General features: G+C 29.3%; 1 protein-coding gene across 2 annotated transcripts in view; it reads right to left on the bottom strand.

Annotated features, from left to right (window-relative positions):
* The window catches only part of LOC113378636 (glutamate synthase [NADH], amyloplastic), a 38862-nt gene extending 17797 nt beyond the window's left edge, over window positions 1-21065 (bottom strand). For both annotated transcript variants that reach the window (XM_026619193.1, XM_026619194.1), the window contains exons 1-3: window positions 20779-21065; window positions 3578-3689; window positions 1075-1205 (exon numbers count right to left, since the gene is read on the bottom strand). In XM_026619193.1, coding sequence (XP_026474978.1) covers window positions 1075-1205; window positions 3578-3685 — 239 coding nt within the window. In that variant the 5' untranslated portion in view covers window positions 3686-3689; window positions 20779-21065. The remainder of the gene's footprint in view (window positions 1-1074; window positions 1206-3577; window positions 3690-20778) is intronic.
* Window positions 21066-22331: the final 1266 nt, after the last annotated feature.

The following is a 22331-nucleotide window of genomic DNA, read 5'->3' as shown; positions in this document are numbered from 1 at the left end:
GATCTGGATTAAATAACTTTGAAAATGATTATTCGTTATTCATGCATCATTTTCATATATGAGAATAAATATTTTATGATAGTGAAAGAAAAGAGTTCGAATAAATAAAAATGATACATTTTTAAATAAAAAACTTTTAACTATTAATTAAATAAATAATATTAGATACATACTTGTTAATGTCAATTTTAACAATTTAACAAAACCCCGAGTTTGTTCTATTCCGAACAATTTTAATTAATTAATGTCAAGTATTTATTTTTTAATTTAATGAAATATGATTGCTAAAAGCTGAAGACGTCTATCGATTTGCTATTTAGAAGTTTATTCACAAAATTTTTCGAAATAGAAAATACTCACTTGCAACCGAACTAGGCTTAATCGTTAAAGTGTGATATAATAATTCTGAAAATTTTGTTCTTTTATTTATGGCTTCTAGGGTTAAAAACTTTTTTTGAGTAGAGCAATTCACTCCTTCAACAAGAAGTCGCATTGATCTAAATTAATATAAACATTGATATAATAATCTAATATAATAATATATACATTAGACAAAAGATTACGCAGAACCTTTCTGGGAAACTATAGCAGACTGATATGATTCCAAATTTTATCGAACCGATATTTTTCCAAATTCCAAGTATCGAAACGCTTGCTTCCATCTAGTATAGTATTTGTCATTTTCCATTTATACAATAAAAACCGATTTTCCGCTAAAAAAACGGTTTTCGAATTTCATCATTTTCGTCAAAAAGCTGGTTTTCAAAAACTGCGAGTTTGTTTATAAAACTTACGATTTTCTACAGAAAAATAACATATTGAATTAATAGTTATAAATTAAATATTTTTTATATTCAACAAATAAAGATAATTCAAAAGAGAATCGTCACGAATAAATGTATGGAAAGATGGCATAAAAGAGTGAATGAAATAATAACTCAACAAAAATTATATTAAAAGTAAAATTTGAAACGTATCCGCAGAAAGCCTTTCTTCAAATTTACTTCGTATTCAATAAATTCAAATATAAAAAAAATTGAATTTTCATTTTATTTTATGCTACAAAATGTCTACCTTAATTCCTTCTCATAAAGGACATGCGGAATGGCGGTCAACACTCCTGCACCATCGCCAGTATCATCATCACAAGCACAGGCACCACGATGGTTCATACGAGACGAAAGTGTCTCGGCATCTCGTAAAATCTGAAAAATTTGTCAATCTCTACGTTATTTATGTGCCGAATCTCGGATAAAATAGCTATATTATGTTATCGGTCTTTTATGTTAAAATTGGTGCCATTTGGAGGTTAGGTTTTAGCAGTTGAGATTATGAAAAACGCTCGAATAAACACCATATACATAGCCTTTCGACAGTTTCGCAACTACCATCTCATGCGACTACTCAATATAAGAGACCGGTAACATAATATAGCTATCCGAGAATTAAAATTATCCGAGATTTTAATTTTAATTACACTTATTTATCTATGGCTATTTTATCGTCGTGAATTGGCTCGTTGATATACTACGCGGTAAAAAAGATTATACATCATCAACTTTTAATTGATAAATAAAGAGACATTTATTTAAATTATTTAGATTCTTCCACTCCGTTTTGAACTCACGATACGAATAAACATTCCCCTTATTGTAGCTATTTAAATCGGCTTGTTTAAATTAACATAACTTTACGGTAAAAAATAATTTGATCAAAAAATGCAAGACATTCGAATAAGAAAATGCATATTCTGAACAAAATCTGAAAAAAAAACAAGAAATAAATAATATTAATTCATTTTCCAAGAATGAATTCAGACCCTACGATTTTCCAGCATGAGAGTGAGACATGTAGATAGAAATATTATTTAATATACTCAAGGATTTTCTTAAAGCAAGGTGTCTTATTGATCTCTGACTTTAAACAGCAAACATAAGTAAGAAAAAGAGAACAAGAATATAAATATCAATGCTCTAGGAAAAAAAACAAATTACTGTATTCTTTAGATAAATTTTCTTTATTGTATTATTCCCATATTTATATTATATGTGATTGCAGTAATGCCAAGTTTTTAATCAAAACCAAATGCGAGATTTAACTGGTAATAAATGTGTCGAAGCAAAGCATTCACATTTTTACTCGATTATCTGAAAGCTTATTTCAATATTACGCAATGAACAAGATCTACATGAGTAACTAATGTATATTACTGAATATGTTATGATAATATTAATTATAATATAATTTTTAGAAAATTTTTAAAATGATCATTAAAGAAGAACGTAATATAATATAATATTAACATAAATAAATGTTTGACATTATCATCAATCTTTCTGGATATGCAATATATATAATGATAAAACTTAAAGTTTTTTTTACAGAGCAATCAATCTTTAAACGTCGTGGCGCATAATGTGTTTGACATACTAATGCGTTGTAATGCAATTGTTTTTCTTTTACCTGATAATGTCATAATATTAACTTATTGTTATTATCAATATATAGTATTTCTTATGTAGAAGGACGTTCAAGAGAAATGCTTTATAAGGTAATTTATTATATTATATGAAGAACAAATATATTGAAAAATACATTTATGACACATGCAACGCTTCAATTTTACAACAAAATATCTGATGTATTTATAATCTCTAAAATTTCGTATTCTAAATGATGAAAAGGTGATACAGCTCTTAGCTGAAATATCTTATGAGAAAAACATATATAAGAAGTAAAAATAATTTGTGATTTGTATCTTATCCTACAGATTATAGGAATAAATGTTCCACGTTATAAGAATGAAATGAAAACAAAAATAAAAATTTAGAACAATTTTTAATTTTTGAAATGCGTTACCTTGCCAGCTAACAACTGGCCGAACGTAGCATAGATAGTTTACAATTAATTTATACATTTAAACTATATATTTATGATTTATATTTATTTTCTGTATATATTTTACCAACTTAAAATACTACCGATGGATAGTATTTCAAAATATTATTAATTACTTTAGTCATAATAATTACTGAATACTGACAGTTGTGATTTGATAAAAAAAAATTGAAATGTAATCCGTACTGAATAAATGCAATCGATTACTTTGTCAGTGGATCTAACATTTAATTCTCATAATTGGTTCAATTCATTTTAAGTAACATACGAATAGGTAATTACGTGCGAACAGGTCGACAGATCTTAAGACTAATAAATGCAAACAATGATTGAAATGTATCAAATGTTCTTGCAATTTTTAAAATAGTAATTGCGAATAAAAGACAATCTTGCATCGCTCAAATAAATTAGTATCATAGTAAATCACGATCGTGCGCAATAAACCGAACAGAAATAAAGGTTTAATTTGGGTTTATGATCAAATTTTATTGTTCATGTATGTACGCACAAAAAAATCGAATAATCTGAAATGCGTAGAAAAGAAATTAAAGTTCGGTTACTCACGCGAGAAAAATAATCTCTTTCAAAATCACGTTAAATTTAAACAAAATTACTTAGTCTAATTTTATTGCATTTCTTAGATAATTTCTAACAAATGAGTTATTGTTAGGCACATTACCTTATGGTTACGTCGTCCGTCAATAGCAACGATGAATCCTACGCCGCAAGCCTCATGTTCATTGGCCGGATCATACAAGCCTTGTGCGGGAGGACCCTCCCACTCCATAATACTGAAACAACAGATTTTTTCCAAATTTATTCAGGCCCAACTTTAATTAACATAATATTTTATACAAAAATATTAACTATCACATCAGGAATTATATAATTTCGAATTTCCTTGTACTAACAATAAGGTGGCCATAAGTTCCGGTTTGGCCGGGACAGTCCCGGATATATACCTTGTGTCCTGGGTTTTTTTAAAAGCTATACTTATCCCGGAATTAAATCTTATGTCTTGGATTTTAGCCCGGGTTTCGAAAAATATTAGTTTAAATTGAATTTTGCCAATTACTTCAAAATAAAATTGCAACGACCCATCAAATATTTGAAAATTATCTACATATACAACGAGTATACTTTGTAATGGATATGCACCCATTCGTAATAACTATAAATATTATAAATATGACGGTCGGAATACAAACAACGCAGTTGATGTTACTCGTAGCTATTACATTGTAAGCTCGCTTTGCAAGCGTTGATAAAATTCCTTTTCAAACCACAAACTGCGCCTTAACAACTAAGTAAAGCATAGATTTGCACTAGGCAGTGACATTGAACAACAATGTCACATAGCATAAATACCAAGCAATAAATTGGATTTATAAATACAAAATCAAGTTTATTATTTTGAATAATTATTTTTATTTTGTGAGACATCCTCAGATACATAGATTTATGTTTTTCAAAAATTATCATGTGGAATATTGGTAAAACTATTAAAATATTTCATTTTAATAAACAAATATGAAATGAATCATTTCTAATTAAGCGTAATTAATATTGATAACTATAACGTAGAAATTGATATACAACAATGGTATGCAATAAATCATATGTAAATAAATATAAACCTGCCGGCTTATTTTTATCGTTTCAAATTTCTTTTAAGACCGGTTTCGAATTATATATAATAGTATTATAACAGTCAGGAAAGTAGTAAAATTCTTATTATAGAACATAATGACTTATTGAACTATAATTTATAAAATGAAATGAATAAAACTCGTATTACATACATACTAGTATTATTAGATTATCACGCGGCCGTGTAAAGTGAAAACTGGTTTCAAATTTAAATATTTAATCGCCTTCAGAATGATTAACTAATCCATAAACATCAACTCGGTAGGTAGTTTACTGATTTGAATCTAATGCAACTGTAAGAATCCTCCAATTGTAATTGTAAAAATGCATTATTTTTTACTTTTTTTTTCAACTTCAAGAGGATGAAATGTTTTTGCCAGAATTTCCGATTTGCTACCATGTGTTCTCGACGTATCATTTGACACCAAATTAAAAAGAAGTATGTGTATGTGTATACTATCGTCCGTCAACCATTCAAAAGCCAATTGATAAAACGCAGTAAAATCTCGTGTTTATTAAAGTTTTGCGACGATGGTGCGAGCCGTTTCTTTATAATTAGCAGATAAGTGCTTAATTGTATTTACACAAATTTTTACTGAAATAAGAGAAAATACTTCATTTCATGTTTAGGTATATAACGAGTAAACGGAAGCCAAAAAAAAATACAGATAAAAAATGAATTACAGTATTTTTTGGAAACCCGATAAAGAACAGTTTAAAGAGATAGGTTTATCATAATGCAGGAGATTTTATTACTGAAAGCATACTTTACAAATATCGTACCAGCTCGTACATAAAAACAAAAAAAACGGTTTGAAACCGACCAAATAAAAAATGCTTACGTGACGTCGCTCACGCTTCAAAGACTGATCAGATTTAAATCGGGTCATTCAAATATAAATTAAAACCGTGCACACGATATTTAAATCGATGTAATTATTGCCCCATAACAATCTTTTGAAGTTAGAAATCGGATAAATTCTCGCATTCATGAGCATTAATAAATAAATCAATCGATATTACAGCTTACAGTTTTCAAAAATTGCAAAAAAGCTATAAAATTACGCTACGATTTTTGGGCTCGTAGGTTAGTGGCTATAACGACTGAACCTGAAAAACAGAGATCCCGAGGACAACCGTTTTCACTTGAAAATATAGATAGAAATACGTTACCAAGCGAAAATAGCCCTGGTCCGGCATTGCTGCATCAATAAATATTCGCTCTATTACAGAAATTGTAATAATAATTCACACAGAAATGGGACAATTGTTTGTGTTGCCATTTGTTGTAGGGTAAGTTATAATAATCGCAAAAAATCGAAAATGAAAACTTTTATATGCTTACGTTTCAACGGTTTTGGAACATTTTGGCATACCTTAGAAAAAATTGATGTATGTGTGTGTGTGTGCGGATACAAATTTTCATCGACTTCGGGAACACCGATCAACCGATTTGAATAATTAAAAAAAACATTCGATTCGTATTGAAAAGGAGACGTGCTGATTAGTTTTTAGCAAAGGCAGGTCTAGTCGTTCCGAAGATACGGGGCAAAAAGTGCCAAAAACGGTAACTCAGTTTTTAAGAGAACGGAGTGTCCGATTTTAATAATTCAAAAAACATTTACTTGTATTGACAAGATGAAAAACTGATTACATTTTAGGGAAGGCAGGTCCAGCGGTTATGGACTCTCAATAAAAATAAGTTAAAAAAACGTCATTTGGCGATCAAAAATGTTTATCGAACATATGTACATCAAATTACCAGATATTTTATAGAGATTTTAATAATGTGTATACATTTTGTGTAATTTTTTTTAAGGCACGATGCCATGCACCCCACTAGTTATTAACTTTGATTGCAATTTAAAATGCTATGTTTCAAGCGATAATCTGGCGATAAAATATCACGAAAAATTAGTTAATTCATTTCACTGTTTATATACAAAATGCTTAAAACAAAACGAACAAGAGGTGCAGACATGTTTACCTCCTAAATTACAAATATGGTGAAATACAGGATTAAAAACAAAATAAACACAACCACTAAATATGAAAAGCCACAAATTTGGCCAATTATGTATGATTCTACCATATTATTTTTGTGTATTTTCAAAATTTAGTGATGTCTTATTACAGAGACCAAATAATTCAAAAGTAAACTTATAAACTTTTTTCTCACATTGAGACTCGCAAACTCTCACCGATATCAGATGACAATGTCCTCTTATTTTATTTCGAATGAAAATATAAACATATATTTTATAATTAAAGATTTCGTCGGAACGATGAGTAATGTTCAGATAAAAACGATTAAAATAAAACAATTCACCGAATTTGAATGACTGAGAATGTGGTTTATCTTGAAATACAGATTCGTTTTCAAGACCAGCGCCGATGAATGGCTAGTTCGGTGATCTGATAGTTCAAGTTCAAGGTTGATATTTCACGCTAGAACAGCGATAGAAAACAATACAATTTCTCATAGTACCGTTGATGTAATAAAAAATATGATCATACAGTAAAACGACATTTCGTAATACACAATCGCAATTCTTCAAATAATATACAATATTTTTACTGCACTTTGTATTTCAAAATAAAAACAAATGGATGCATCCTAATAAAATAATCATCAGCTGCAAGTGACAATTTTAACACTTTCGGGACGACACCGATTTCAAAACAATATACTTTACCGGCTGTAAATTTGATATCATTGTGTATGTTATGTAATTTGTTTTTTTTTTATATATATTTTTAACAGCGATCAGAACTATGAAGTTCTATGAGCTGTTGTGATCAATTATCTTACAATTATTATAGATGGCAACCCAAACAGTTGTCCATCTCTATGTGCTGAATTTTTATTTTATTACAATTGTTGTAATAGTGATGACTTTTACTTCCAAGTGGCATATTGCCACTACAGCTATGCCCACGAAAGGCCATTTTCACTTGAAATCTATGATTTCAAGTGAAAATTTGGTATCAAGCTGCTTTGATACCGAACCGACCGAGGTTGGATTCGAACCCGGGACTAGGATTTGCTAGCCCACGTTTTTACCACGGGACCACGGCCGGCCCATGTAATTTGTGTGATAAAAATTTGTGGTCATTGAAGGACATACATTTATAATATTAATTTATTTTTGATCATTTTATAAAGAATGGTGACGGTCAAAACAATTTCCAAAATGCATAGTTGGTTGATTTTGACATGTTTTACAATAAAATGTTGTTCGCCGCCTTCCTCCTGGTGCTTTTCTGTCGGAACAGACAATACAATCCCTATTTTTTTCACTCGCATTTAGAATATGCCACTGATTAGACAGTATATTTGGTATTTTTTTGCTGCCATAATGGTTTATTTTTTCTATTATATTGTCTAATAATTCATTTGTAAAATATAGAGTAAAATAATCTATTGGATGTCTTATATTGCTTGGTATTTGTAGTCGGGGTGTTTGTTGATGTATGTCAAACTCGATTATTGAAGGAGAATCGACACATTCGCTAATGTCTTCCCGCTTTTCATTTATTTTATCGAACTTCTTTATGTTGGTTGGATAATATCATCATCACACTTATCACTATCATCGGTGCGAATAGTAATTTCGTAAAATTTGTTTGTATGAACGTCTATTTGAAACTCATCTTCACTACTGCTTAATTAACAAAATTTACCAGTCGTTTTGCCATATTTAAAAGCGCTCGGTCGTTTTAAACATTAAGAAAAAGACTATATAGCAAAGAAAAATGCTAAATATACTACTAAAATAACTTAAAATTATTTTCAAAATATAACACTGTTTATCACTGCTATATGTGATATATTCTACTTTTCGATGCAAACTGAGTCATTGTTTATAATATAGCCTGTGCCTCACAGAGTTTGTTTGTCCACTCAAGTGGACAGCCGTCCCCAAAGTGTTAAATAATCTCTCCTCTCTACAACATTTTCACTCTTTAGTTAAATTATATGATGAGACAGACAAAATTATTACGTTGAAGTTCAATTAGCGACATAAATTGTATTACGTTAATGAGAATAATCTAACTTCAGAAGTTTAATCACGAATTATGTACACCACAAATCGACATAAATAATCATATATACAGGGTCGGATTTAAATTTAAGTTTATTTAAAAAAGGCATGAATAATTTGAAAATGTTCTGATTTTTAGAAAAAAAAATCAAATGTGTTAATCTGCAAAAATAAAAGAATCAAACATTATATTTCCAAATATTCGTGGAAATAAATTAAACTATATTAATATAGTTAGTATTCACTTATATTTTGAAACGTATAATGTACAAAGTTTTAATTTGATACCTTACAAATTATATTTCTTAAGATAAAAATGCTATTAAAAAGAATTCTTTAATTATATTGTATACATTTTTTTCCGACTTTCAAAATTTTGCCGCCATAAGCACTAGCCACGATTGCCCCTATTGTAAATCCAACAATTTATAATTCAATCAGTATCTAATATTTTACTAATTCAGCATATCAAAAAACAAATGTTTTAAATTAACAGACAATTTATACTGCACTGATTGTTTACACATTTGCTATTTGCTATTTAACACTATTTTGTTGTAATTTTCTTATGTATGCCATTACTGTTTTTTTTTTTTGAAAAAATCATGAAACTATAAACCGACCGAAATGTAAAAAATATCAAGTGTTGATAGTTACCATCTCGATGTTACGGAAACAAACTTTTATTCTTATCAAATACAATAATATATTTTCTTACATAGTATAGATAAGAAAAGACGTCATCAATTGATGTCAAATTGATCTATTTATCAATAAGCTGTGCATCATATATTAAACTTTGTACTCTTTATGCCAATTTAAACATTTGGGCCGCGAAAGAAACAGTTTGTTGAACTTGCGTTACTCGATGATATGAGACAAAAGACATCGAAAAACATTATTTTAAATTCATGATAAAAGTCGATAAAAACTAAACTTCGAGATTTGAATCTTTGAACTCGAATATAATGTTATTGTTAGTAATAATAAATAATTGATATGTCATTAAAATGTATCAGTGATAATAAAATCAAAGAAATTGAAACTATTTTTGTTGGAATTTTCTTTGAAATGGAGATCAAATTTAATAATCAATTTAGTAGAATATCGTAATTTATTTTCCAAAAATAAATGCCTAAAAGTTAACCGACATATTACACAGATAACAAGATGTTATAGAGAAATAAAAGTAATAAAAAAAAACAAAAATATCAGAACATTTTTATAAAAAATGCATTAACAAATCGACATTGAAGTGATCAAGAAGATTCGAGTTGAATATATAACATAAAAGTTTGTAGTATAATCGGCGCGCAATTAATCAAATTAAGTGTCCATAATTACATTTTGCAAGGAATATGATATTTAATAACATAATGCTTATGTAACATACTATTTGTAGCCAGAAATAAAATATAGCTTATGGTTATATAACAAATATTTATAATTTGAATGAGACTAGCAAAATAAAAGGAAACAAATAATGCATAGCATCGTGCTTTAAGGCAAATTGCCCGAACTTCCCATACCAAAAATTTTGAAAATTTTGAACTTTCCTTTTCAAAGCAAGGTTAAACATTGGTACGGAACCCATAGAAATGTAAACAAATTTTGTACTTATTATTAAACTCTATAAAATATCTGATTATTTGATGTGCATATGTTTAATGATCATTTTTAACCGCCAATTGGCATTTTTTAATTTTTTATATCGGATCTCACTAACTTCTGGACCATGCTAAAAATTTAATAATATCTTCATTTCGTTAATACAATTAAAGTGTTTCTCAAAAACTGAATACCACGTTTGGCACTTTTTGCTCCGTATCTTTGAAACGTCTCGACTTGCCTATGTCAAAAACTAATCAGCATGTCTCGCCATCAATACGAGCCATTTTTTTTTTCTTAATTATTCTAATTGGTTTATCCGTGTTCAAAAAATGTCGATGAAAATTTGTATCCGCACAAAACACACACAGACACGCACACACATCTATGTTTTTATGGTATGTCAAAATGTTAACTGTAAAAAGTAAAGATATTGAAAAATTTTCATTCTAGATTTTTTGCGATTACTGTAACTTACCCTACGGGAAGTTAATAATATTCATACAAAATGCAAAATAGTATAAAAATAGAAATTTTCTACAATTAATTCTGCACTCAAGTGTAAAGACTTTAGATATGCAAACATGTATAATACCGTATCGGTGTCTAGACGACCACTTTAATTTATCGTGTTATTCATATCACATAAATGTACATAAACGTATCACATTCCATGTAAATAAAAAAGCGTGTTTTTTTTTCAAAGCTAGAATTCTGATCATAACTTGGAATCATGACGATTGGTTTAGATCAAACAAATTTTTGATAAAATTTGTTGTTTTCACATTTAGATTTCCTCTAAAATTAAAGAGATAAAATAAGCATTAAATTGGTTTGAAAGAGATAATAAACAAGAATTAGCTGCTGAAGGATAAAATATTGTAGAAAATTTAAATTGTAATTGATAAGATACAATAATCGCGTATTACAATTTCTTTCAAATTAGTGATAAATGTATTTAAAAAATTGCGATTGACAAAAGTTGAAACAATGAAGAATGGAAAACTTTTTATAAGAAATTTATAAACAAAGTTGTAAAAAACTTTGTAATTCTTGCCAATACTGCAAAGTGTTATCTCTAATGCTGATATTAATGATGATAAATACTAACTAATTAGCATCTGTAAACATTTTCGTAATGTCAAAACATTTCTGCATAAATATTCCGCAAGACGTGCAATCGAAGTTTTTCTTGTAAACAGAATATTTGAAAAAGTATTGAACACGTGCCAAAATGCTAATTTATAATTCGATAGTTTCTTTCCGATTCTTTGTTTTTTTACTGCAAATCACAAAATATAGCATTTTAGCTTACATTTAAAAAATACTAATAATTATTTTAATGAAATTGAATCATTTTCGTGGTAATTATATTCTAAATTTAGTTGTCAATTTCTAAAAAAGAATTAACAATAAGCAGAAGTAAATATTAATTGAACACAGTATAGATAACAAAAATCAAAATAGAAAACAAAACATCCGTGACCTCCACAATTTAAATTAATAACGAATTAAGGAAATTAATAAGAAAGTTAAAACGATTTTGAATATTTATTTTTATAAATCAGTCTGGAGGTGACGGCGTTTGATAACCTGTCTAGCATATATTTCGCGGTGTTTACTAAACAAATCTGGCATTTCGTTTTTTTCTTTCTAACATAATATTTCCTACTTGTGCAAAATACTGAATCAATGTGGAGCATGTTCACATTTCAAAGCCCACCACGATGCTGGGAAGGAGTGCTATAAATAGATGCAATATCAAATATGCATTCAATATTACGTAACATAACTTGGGCTAAATTATAAATGCAAGAAGACAGTCCGTATGAACACTAGAGGTCTATACTATGACAACTATATGTAAAACATGAAATTCAATTGTAACATATGTTTATGATTTGTAAACGTAATTTTTTTCGTCAATCCGAAGGTATCAATCCAAAGGATAATTTTCAATCAATATTCATCAATCTCTCTTCTAATGTTTATTAGATACCAATGAATATTAGATTCACTTCTGTTTTGATACGTTATTAAAGAAATAAAGAAAAAACATTATGAAACCCTAGTCTCAAAAAAGCTTCGCGGTGGCGACATTACACAACGCAATGTTTTACGCATTAATCATTGGCCAAGCTCTTACTTAATACATTATCAATATTCAGTGTTAAAACATGAACAGTATGATGGTTTTGGCAGATTTTATTCATATAATTACTGATATATTGCGAGAGAAAGATCAGCTATAGATATTGTGATGAATATCACGAAAATCATATTACAAAATCGCACACTTTCTAGGGTCTAGAAGAGTTGATCATCACTTTTTCCATCCTCAACTGCAGTAAAATTATACAAATTTTCATCCAGAATTGCAAACATCATTCTAATCCAGAATTTAAACTCTACAAGACTACATAAACAAGCAATAAACCATAGAACCATATAAAATTTAGCCCTTACCAGACGGCACTGATTTAAAAACAATCTACAAGCAACTCGGTGCGGCATTCTGAATAAAATGTACCTGATGTAAACTTGATATTTTATGTATGTTGTGAAATTTGTTTTATATGAATTTCTAGTCATTGAAGGACAATTTACGGTGATATCTAAATTTATTTTCTGCTATATGTTAAAGTTTAAAGCAATTTCTAAAAGGCATAGCGCATTGATTTTACTGTCGTTATAATTAATTAGCCTAGTGATAGTTTTTTTTATCATTCCACAAAAAAGTATAATATATTGTTTTTTATATGACTGACTTTTTAATGAGAACTTTTCTTTACGAATTGCTTGGTCGTTGTACCGCATTTGGAAAAAAATGATTCTGCAATAAAGAGTAAAAAAACATTTTGATAATAACTAATAGTAAACCTTGAAAGGAGAACACAGTCCTATCAGAGCATAAATTTATTCCTAACTAGCTGTAAGTGGAATTCTGTCTTAAGGCAATTAAGGCATCGTGCCTTAAGGCAAATTGCTGGAACTTCCCGTACCGCAATTCAAAATTCGACTAATTAAAAATAATCAATAAAAGTTGATCAATGATTTGAAACTTTTAATAAAATTTCGAACCATATTAAATCATTCTATCTTAAATCATTTATTTTGAAATATTTTGGAAATTCTGAACTTTTTTTCAAAGCAATCGTACTGCTTTAACTGCATAAAGACGAAATATCGAAGCGCGTAAACGCCGCGTCGCCGTCTAACGCGTAAACATTGGTACGGAACACATAGGAATGTAAACAAAATTTATACTTATTGTTAAAATCTCTATAAAATATCTGATAATTAATGTGCATATGTCTAATGTTCATTTTTGACCGCCAAATGGCATTTTCTTTTACTTTTCTTTTTGTTAGATCTCCGAAACCGCTAGACCTGCCTTCATGAAAATTTGATCAATCCTTCATCTTGTCAATACAAGTAAAATGTTTTTTGAACTATTCACATCGGACGCTCCGTTCTCTTAAAAACTGAGTTACCGTTTTTGGCACTTTTTGCCCCATATCTTCGGAACGGCTAAACCTGTTCGCCAAAAACTAATCAGCACGTCTCCTTATCAATACGAATCGAATGTTTTTTGAATTATTCAAATCGCTTCATCCGTGTTTCCGAAATCGTCGACGAAAATTTGTATCCGCACACACACACGTACACGCACACACACACACACACACACACACACACATCCATTTTTTCTAAGGTATGCCAAAATGTTCAGAAACCTCATAAACGTAAAGATATATAAAAATTTTCGATTTTTTTGCGATTACTATAACTTGCCCTACGGGAAGTTAAAAATGAGCAACTTTTCAACTCGAAGGCCACATATAATTTACAAAACTTGATATAGACTAATAAACACTATTATATAAAAATAATAAATCAGAAAAGTAAATATTTCATAAATTAATTGAACAAGAAAATAAATAATACATTATAAATAAAATTCTACTTTAAATGCAAAAATATATTTGAAAGGCTCCATGAATATTACTGGCCGCGGTGCCTCAGAGGAGACAAACGAGCGCACAGACTGACTTGTGTTGTCCCTCCAGGAGGACAGCCGTCCTGATCCTGATCATCATACAACTGATTGAATTGAAGTTTTTGACATAACTAATTAATTTGTTCCGATACAGCTGATTCATTAACAAACAGCAAGAAAGGAAAATGCCAGCGGACCATCATATGCTCCAAAAACAATGTTGATTAGATTTTGAGACATGCGTGAAAAGCATGCCGGCAGTTTTTCGAAGTCCGCGGATGTCGTCTATAATTAGAGCCACAATGCGTAGTACGGCTACAACGTGCACCACGCATTGAGCACGTGAACAGAGCATTCTGTTTATCGTTTTTTTCATTATGAATGATAAATGAAACACTGCCACAGAAGGAGTTATGCAATGCTATGCAATTCAATGGAACATAGAAAATAAATAGATAAGGCACAGCAAGCCGCCCGCCGTTTAGGTCAAGGCTAATTAACAGTAGTCTCTTAAGTGTCTACTGCGTACTATAATTCAAATAAATCATCAATTCCGGTTTATAGTTTAGAAATCTATCTTCAAATTAGGAAGATCCATACCTTTTCTTAAAGCATATCGTTAAGAACTCACTGTGAGCATGAATAATGATTACCGTTCGGAAATTTTGTATTAAAGGGTATAGGCGTGATTCCATACAAAATCGGACCCACCCAGGTATTTAAACGATTTATACGACTTTATAAATCTAGCTAAATTCGAAGAAAACGATATACCGATGTCAAATCCCTAGCTTATCATTTGGCCGAGATATTGAAAATCTGTGAAAGTGGTTCTTTTTTTAAATTCACTTTTGTAAGAACTAAAAAAGATATCGAAGAAGATGTCGTAGTTCTATTCATACTGACCTCGACTATATTATTTCTAACTAATATTAGGTTGTCAAATATCTCCCTTCCGCTTTTTTGCTCTTGGTTTATAATACAAAAAGGCGGAAGGGAGATATTTGACAACCTAATAATATTAAACAATTATTTGTTAGTGCCCGAAAGTGTAAATAAATTTTCGTTTAAAATAATAAATTACAATGCTGATTATGAAGCCGAGAAAAACTCGATAATCAAATTTCAAAGTACATGAATAACTCGAACGATGTTTAGATTTGTGTACATTGTAGCCTGATCTTACTCGGATTATTAGCATATGTTATATAATACTTTTTAACTAGTGGTTATGGCATCGTGCCTTAATACCAATTGCTGGAACTTCCCGTACCGCAAAGAAATGTTCGAGGAATATTGAATATTTTCAAATAATTATTATAAATATTGTAACATTGTCTAATATCTAGAAGAATTATATAAACTAAATTGCAAAGTTGAAATTATTTGTGTAAAGTATATTAGAACTTTAGTCAAAATCAAAATTTAAATTTGAATTATTTTTGATATACAAAAAAATTTTTTTCGAAATTTTTTTTTTCAAAAGCAATTATTTTGTTAAAACAAGCAAAAAGTTCTTTGAATCATTCAAATCGGGTGCTTAGTTCTCTCAAATACAGCAATTTTTTGCACATTTAGTTCTGTATTTCTAATCACCTCTTCTCCCAATTATTACAAATTAAATGCATCAATAGCAATCAGCTGCTCCGTGCGCCCGAAAACGTGGACGAAAAAATGCGGACACACAAAACACACACACACACACATCCATTTTTTCTGACAATGAGGTATGCCAAAATGTTCAGAAACCTTCGAAATGTGGAGAAATGCAAAAATTTTCATTTTCGATTTTCGGCCCATTACTATAACTACCCTACAGGAAGTTTAATGCAAGAAACTACATATTTGTTATATATAAATTATTGTTATTTTAATAAATAATAAATTCGTTTGATATATTTTCGATTACCAAAATCAACCAATTTTTCTTATTTTCTCGCTATAGCATGTAATATATAGAAGAGTTACAATTTATCAAGATTATAGTATTGAACAACCTGAACACATAAAATGTTAGTTTATGAGACATATATAATATTTGAGTAGTAATCCAACTTGTTTCTTCTCTTCATTGTGTCACCAAATGGTGGCGCGAAAAAAACTCGAAAGGTTAAACATAAAAAAAATTAAAATAGCATTGTGTGAAGTAATCCAACTTGTCAAACATATTTATCGAAACCTCTAAATTAATCGTTCTACGAATTAAGTACGTTCACATGAATAAAAATTGACATGCATAATCACTCCTTATTTTATCTGAACTTCATATAAAACAATTTCTAAAAAACTTGGCGTCATTCAGAAACGATACTAAAAACCTGATTCATAATAACAAAACAATTAATAACAATAAATATTATTAACACGTTTCCAGTTAAAGCATTCTAATTAAACACACCTGTCGACTATAATTAAGACGAATAAGAATTAATTAGCTTATCAACATAATAGCTAGCTGAAGCAAGAACAATAACGGTATGTTTATTGTTGACAAAATTGATGAATGAAGTTTTGAATGAATAATTCATGCATGCTAATGATTACTTGTGATTACTATAAATATTTATCGAATTCGTTTAATAAGAAGAAATGCGCCGTAAGAACAATTGCATTCTTCGACTATAAATAAAAATTCCATATTGATTACACAATCTGAATCATTAATCAATTTTCCTAAGCCAATTTGCAATAAACACTCAGACGGTATATTAATGTTAATTAAAATTAAAGCAAAACGTTATTGATAACATTTACAATCGAATTGTTATTGTTTGCCATTTCGGTAATGCAATTTGTTTATTTTATTTAATGTACTATTTTTGTACTGCGCAGTTTTTACATTTAGATTTTCTTACGAAATTTTTTTTGTGTATCATATTTTAGCAGCAATCAGAACCTTATTTCCTATAAGCTGTTGGGCTGAAACCCATACTTGAACCATATTTGATTACTTTATTATTAGAATTTATCTAATACGTCTGACTTATTATTCAATTTGGTGCAGCAATGCCCGGAAATTGCTATTTTCACATGAAAACAAATTGAAGATCAGTGAAAATTGATATCGCTACTGCTCGATATCAGGGTTGTTCGGACTTTGCTGCAACAAATTGAATAATAAGTCAGCCCTATTAAATAAATTCTAATAATAAAGTAATCAAATATGGATGTATCTACCGTTGGGTTACTATCTTGAAATACAACGAAAGGAGTAGTTTCAGCCCAACAGCTTATAGGACATAATGTTTTGATTGCAGTTAATATATGACCAAAAAAACATTTTATTGAATGTGGAAATACCAGGTAATGACATGAAAACATTGCCATCTATTTTCAAGGGAAACCCGATGTCACTACTGCCTGACATCAGGCTGCTCGAAAGGGGTATCAAACTCGGACCTCTGAATCGAATCCCGTCACACTAAATTAAATAATATGTAACGTGTACAACGAATAAAAAATATTAATGATATGTAAATTTTTGCAAGAGATGTAGAAATCATACAATAACAATTTGTAGGCTTATATAAACAAATTCAAATTTCTATTTTTATAGCTGGCTTGATCGTTGTACTACAGATAAATAGAATGATCGTTTTTAATGTAGGTCATGGTATGCATACAAAGACAAAACTTTATATCGTTATATTATATGACAATATAACCGGGTTTATATGCAATATTAAACATGCAAAAACCTTATCTACAAACAATTATACAACTTTTGAATTATTATAAGTTTAGTGTGAAGCATTGTTACATATTGAATTTCTCGTATATTTTAAGAGGTGACCACTGGTACATGGCATGGTGCCTTAAAGCAAATTGCTCGAACTTCCCGTAGCGTAATTTAAAATAAGCATAAATTTAAAAGCATAGAAATGTAAACAAAATTTGTACCTGTTAAATTTTTCATAAATGATCCAAAAATTTAATGCAAATTTGTATAATGATTATTTCTGACCGCCAAATGGCTTTCTTTTAACTTTTTTTTATTGTATCTCTGAAATCGCTCGACTGCTTTTCCAACAATTTGAGCAGTTTTTCGTTTCGTTCATACAAGTAAAATGTTATTTGAATTATTCAAATCGGACGCTCCGTTCTCTCTCTCACAAACGGATTTACCATTTTTAGCATTTTTGTCTCGGTTCTTCGAAACGACTGTCCCTGCCTTTACCAAAAACCAATCAGGACGTCTCCCATCAATAGGAATCGAACTTTTTTTTTTGAATCATTGAAATCGGTTGATCGATGTTTTCGAAATCGTCGTCAAAAAATTGTATCCGCACACACGCACACATACATACATACATACATTTTTTCTAAGGTATGCCAAAATGTTCAGAAACCTTTGAAACATAGATATATAAAAATTTTTTTTTTGTTTTTTTGTGGTTACTATAGCTTACCCTACGGGAAGATAATAACAACTCAATAATATGAAATAAATGGATGTAACTGATTAAAACGTAACTGATTAAAACATGTGAAACAATGTTTAAATATCAAGAAGAAAAATTGTAACTGGCGATAGCTGTGAGCGCATCTGTAAATGTTATTTCTCAGCATGTGGTCCTGCTATGTCGAAAAACGACTAATAGTTAATTTCAGGTGGATTAAAACGCTAAAATCTAATATTTATGCATCAACATAAAAACAAAAAAATGTATCCGCACATACACACGCACATATACATACATACATTACATACATTTTTTCTAAGTTATGCCAAAATATTCAGAAACCTTTGAAACGTAAAGATATATAAAATTTTTCATTTTCCATTTTTTTTGCGATTACTATAAATTACCCGACGGGAAGTTACTGACTTTAGTCAGAATTAAAAATAAAATCAGAACTATATTCGAAAAAAATAAATAAAAAATGAAACTTTTTCCAAAAGCAATTATTTTGCTAAAACAAGCAGAAAGTTTTTTAGATCATTCAAATCGGACGCTTAGTTCTCTCAAAAACTGCCATTTTTTGCATTTAGCTTTGAATCTTCGAAATGGCTGGACTTGCCTTTACCAAAAACTGATCATAACCTCTCCCAACCATTACAAATTGAATGTTTTTTAGATCATTCAAATCGGGTACTCCGTTCTCTCAAAAACTCGATTTGTATTTTCTGCCCTCTTTGCTCCGTATCTCCGTAACGACTGGACCTTTCTTTGCCAAAAACTAATCAGCACATTTCCCTATCAATAGGAATCGAATGTTTTTTGAACCATTCAAATCGGTTGATCCGTGCGCCCGAAAACGTGAACGAAAAAAATTGGACAGAAAACACACACACACACAACATCCATTTTTCTGAGGTATGACAAAATGTTCAGAAACCTTCAAAACGTCGAGAAATGCAAAAAAATTCATTTTCGATTTTTGGCCCATTACTATAACTATCCTACGGGAAGTTAAAAATATTGTTTGATAAAGAATAAAAAAGTTTGATAAAGATAATGCTATGCAATCTGCCTTTGCATAAAAAATTACTTCTAGTTCTCTAAATGTAAGGCAAGATCTGACAATATAATAAATCTAACAATACGAAGAACGTCGTAAATTTATTATCAGTGAAATTATTGATGTAAATGGTGGGAATTTAATATATCAGTAAAAACCATCCCATACTGAAAGTACTTAATTATGTAAATTAATAAAAAAAAGTCTTAAACGTAAGTTTAAAAATAACCCTATGACCTGAATCAGAGGTCCCGGGTTCGATACCCACTTCGAGCAGCCTGTTGTCAGGCAGCAGTGACAACGATTTTCACTTATAATTAGAAATATAGATAGCAATATGTTTCCAAGTGAAAATAGCCCTTGCCCGGCATTGCTGCACCAATAAAAAAAGTCAGCCCTATTAAATTAATTCTAATAACAAAAATCATTAAATATGGATGGTAACATTGGGTTACTATCTAAAAAAAATATGAAGTAAGGAGAAGTTTCAGCCCAACAGCTCATAGGACGTAAGGTTCTGATTGCTGTTAAAAAAAAAAAAAAAAAAAAAAACCTATATTAAAAATTCTATATACATGAACGTGAACTTTCCATAAATCTGATGATTTAAGTAATAATTATTTTGGTGACCTTAACCACGCTTTTACTCCTGTTGATATCATTCAGAGCTGTGCGAGTTTTTAGAAAGTTTTTAGAAAGACCATATTCTCGTTGTGAAGAATTCAATATGTAAAACAAATTCCAATGTAAGGTTATGTGTTCAACCCTTCATCGTAAGGGAAAAAGATAAATTATTACAAACTTGAGATAGCAATTGGAAATATACTTAAAATAATTGAAAACAAGTAAAAATAAAAAAAACAAACATTTATTACTAAAAATTGAACTTTTATCTATATCACAGGAAACTTATTTCACGTAAGTGAAATAAGAATTTCATGTAAATATCGTTTTATTTTTTTACTTGTTATGAAAGTAAATATAATTTCTAACATAATTGTAATACATAATTTTAATCTAGCATAAACTGCAGTAACATAAAATTTTTCCAAATTACAAATAAAATAGTTCTAGGTTATGTTCTCATGCAAAAACAAAAATTGCTGAACTTACCTCAAATCGTAAAGTGAGGATAAATTAAATTAAACAATATCTCTGTAATCCTATTATATATATGAATATTTAATTCAAAATATCAAATCTGTACACGATTTAGTAAAAATGAAAAATTTATCACTTTGAGTGATAAACCCCGTATATAAACAGCGATATAATTGAAATTTTTTTTTCGAATAGTTAAAAAGTTGAAGTTAAAATGCACAAAATCAGTTCCTTCACTGCACAAAACTGTAATATTTAAAAAGCAAATATTAAAACACAAGTGCAAAGAATGACGCTAGCCAGACGACTGCTGGAATGAATTAATGCACGATTGAGCTGCGAGCTGCGACTTCGAACGGGTCGACGCAATGCCGAAGCACCACAGCTGTGAAAAGCGAGAAACACGGCCGAACCAGACGGACCAAACAGGGATATGGAACCTTTTATTCTGCTTATCTCATAGTCAAAGCCGTAGCAGGTCTATGGCTTATCTTCAATTAATTTTAAGTCAAAAATTTTAACTGAAGTAAAAAACATGAATTTCTTTCAAAAGTTTATTTTACATCCATACGTTTCGGCTATAATCCTAGCCTTCATTCTGTGGAAACTAAAAATAAAATTAAAAACCAAAACAATTGAATTGGAGTAAAAAGAAAAAATAAAATAGTAAATAGTACTTACAATTAGTTAATCTTAGTGTTAAATTGGAAGATTTCAATAATCCATGGCATCAGGATATGGTAATGCACTACACTATATAATATAAAGACTTTATACTCTTCTTTTATCTATGTATAAAGATTAAGCTTGTAATTAAACAATATTTTCACAAAATACTATTTTAACACACTGTGCGACACAAATCTCATTTATTTAGATAGCATTTCCAAATTTCTCACAAACTTCACAATTCGTTCATATTTTCTCCATTATATCTTCAACCAGTCTACATATATATATATATATATTTTGATTTATTTTTCATAGCAAGCTATACAAAGTACATTCAGCTATATATAACTGTAAGAAATGTAGCTGAATGTACTTTGTATAGCTTGCTATGAAAAATAAATAAATATATATATATATATATATATATATTAACTACTAAATCATATATATATATATATATTATATATATATATATTATATTATATATAATATATATATATATATATATATATATATATATATATATATATATATATATGTTATTCGTAGACTGGTTGAAGATATAATGGAGAAAATATGAACGAATTGTGAAGTTTTATGAGAAATTTGGAAATGCAATCTAAATAAATGAGATTCGTGTCGCACAGTGTGTTAAGTTCATTCCGTTTATTTATTGTCTTATTGTTATAAATAGTTAAAAAAAGATCCATCTATAATTCTTCGTTTAAATAAGTTTTGTTCGAATTGTAGTACAGTCGGGCTAGAAAAGTCTATATTGTGTTTTAAAGTATTAATGTGGTCCGCAAGCATAGTTTTAAATTGTCTAGGATTTTTTGAATTGTTTTTAAGTTGTTGTAAACGTTTGATCAAGTTCTAGCTTCTTTCTTCTATAC

This window comes from Ctenocephalides felis, unplaced genomic scaffold (genome assembly GCF_003426905.1).
Source record: "Ctenocephalides felis isolate EL2017-DRISC unplaced genomic scaffold, ASM342690v1 CF-g0.4_SCAFFOLD_01886, whole genome shotgun sequence".
In the NCBI taxonomy this organism is placed as follows: Eukaryota; Metazoa; Arthropoda; class Insecta; order Siphonaptera; family Pulicidae; genus Ctenocephalides; species Ctenocephalides felis.
This window is presented reverse-complemented; position numbering and strand designations above follow the sequence as displayed.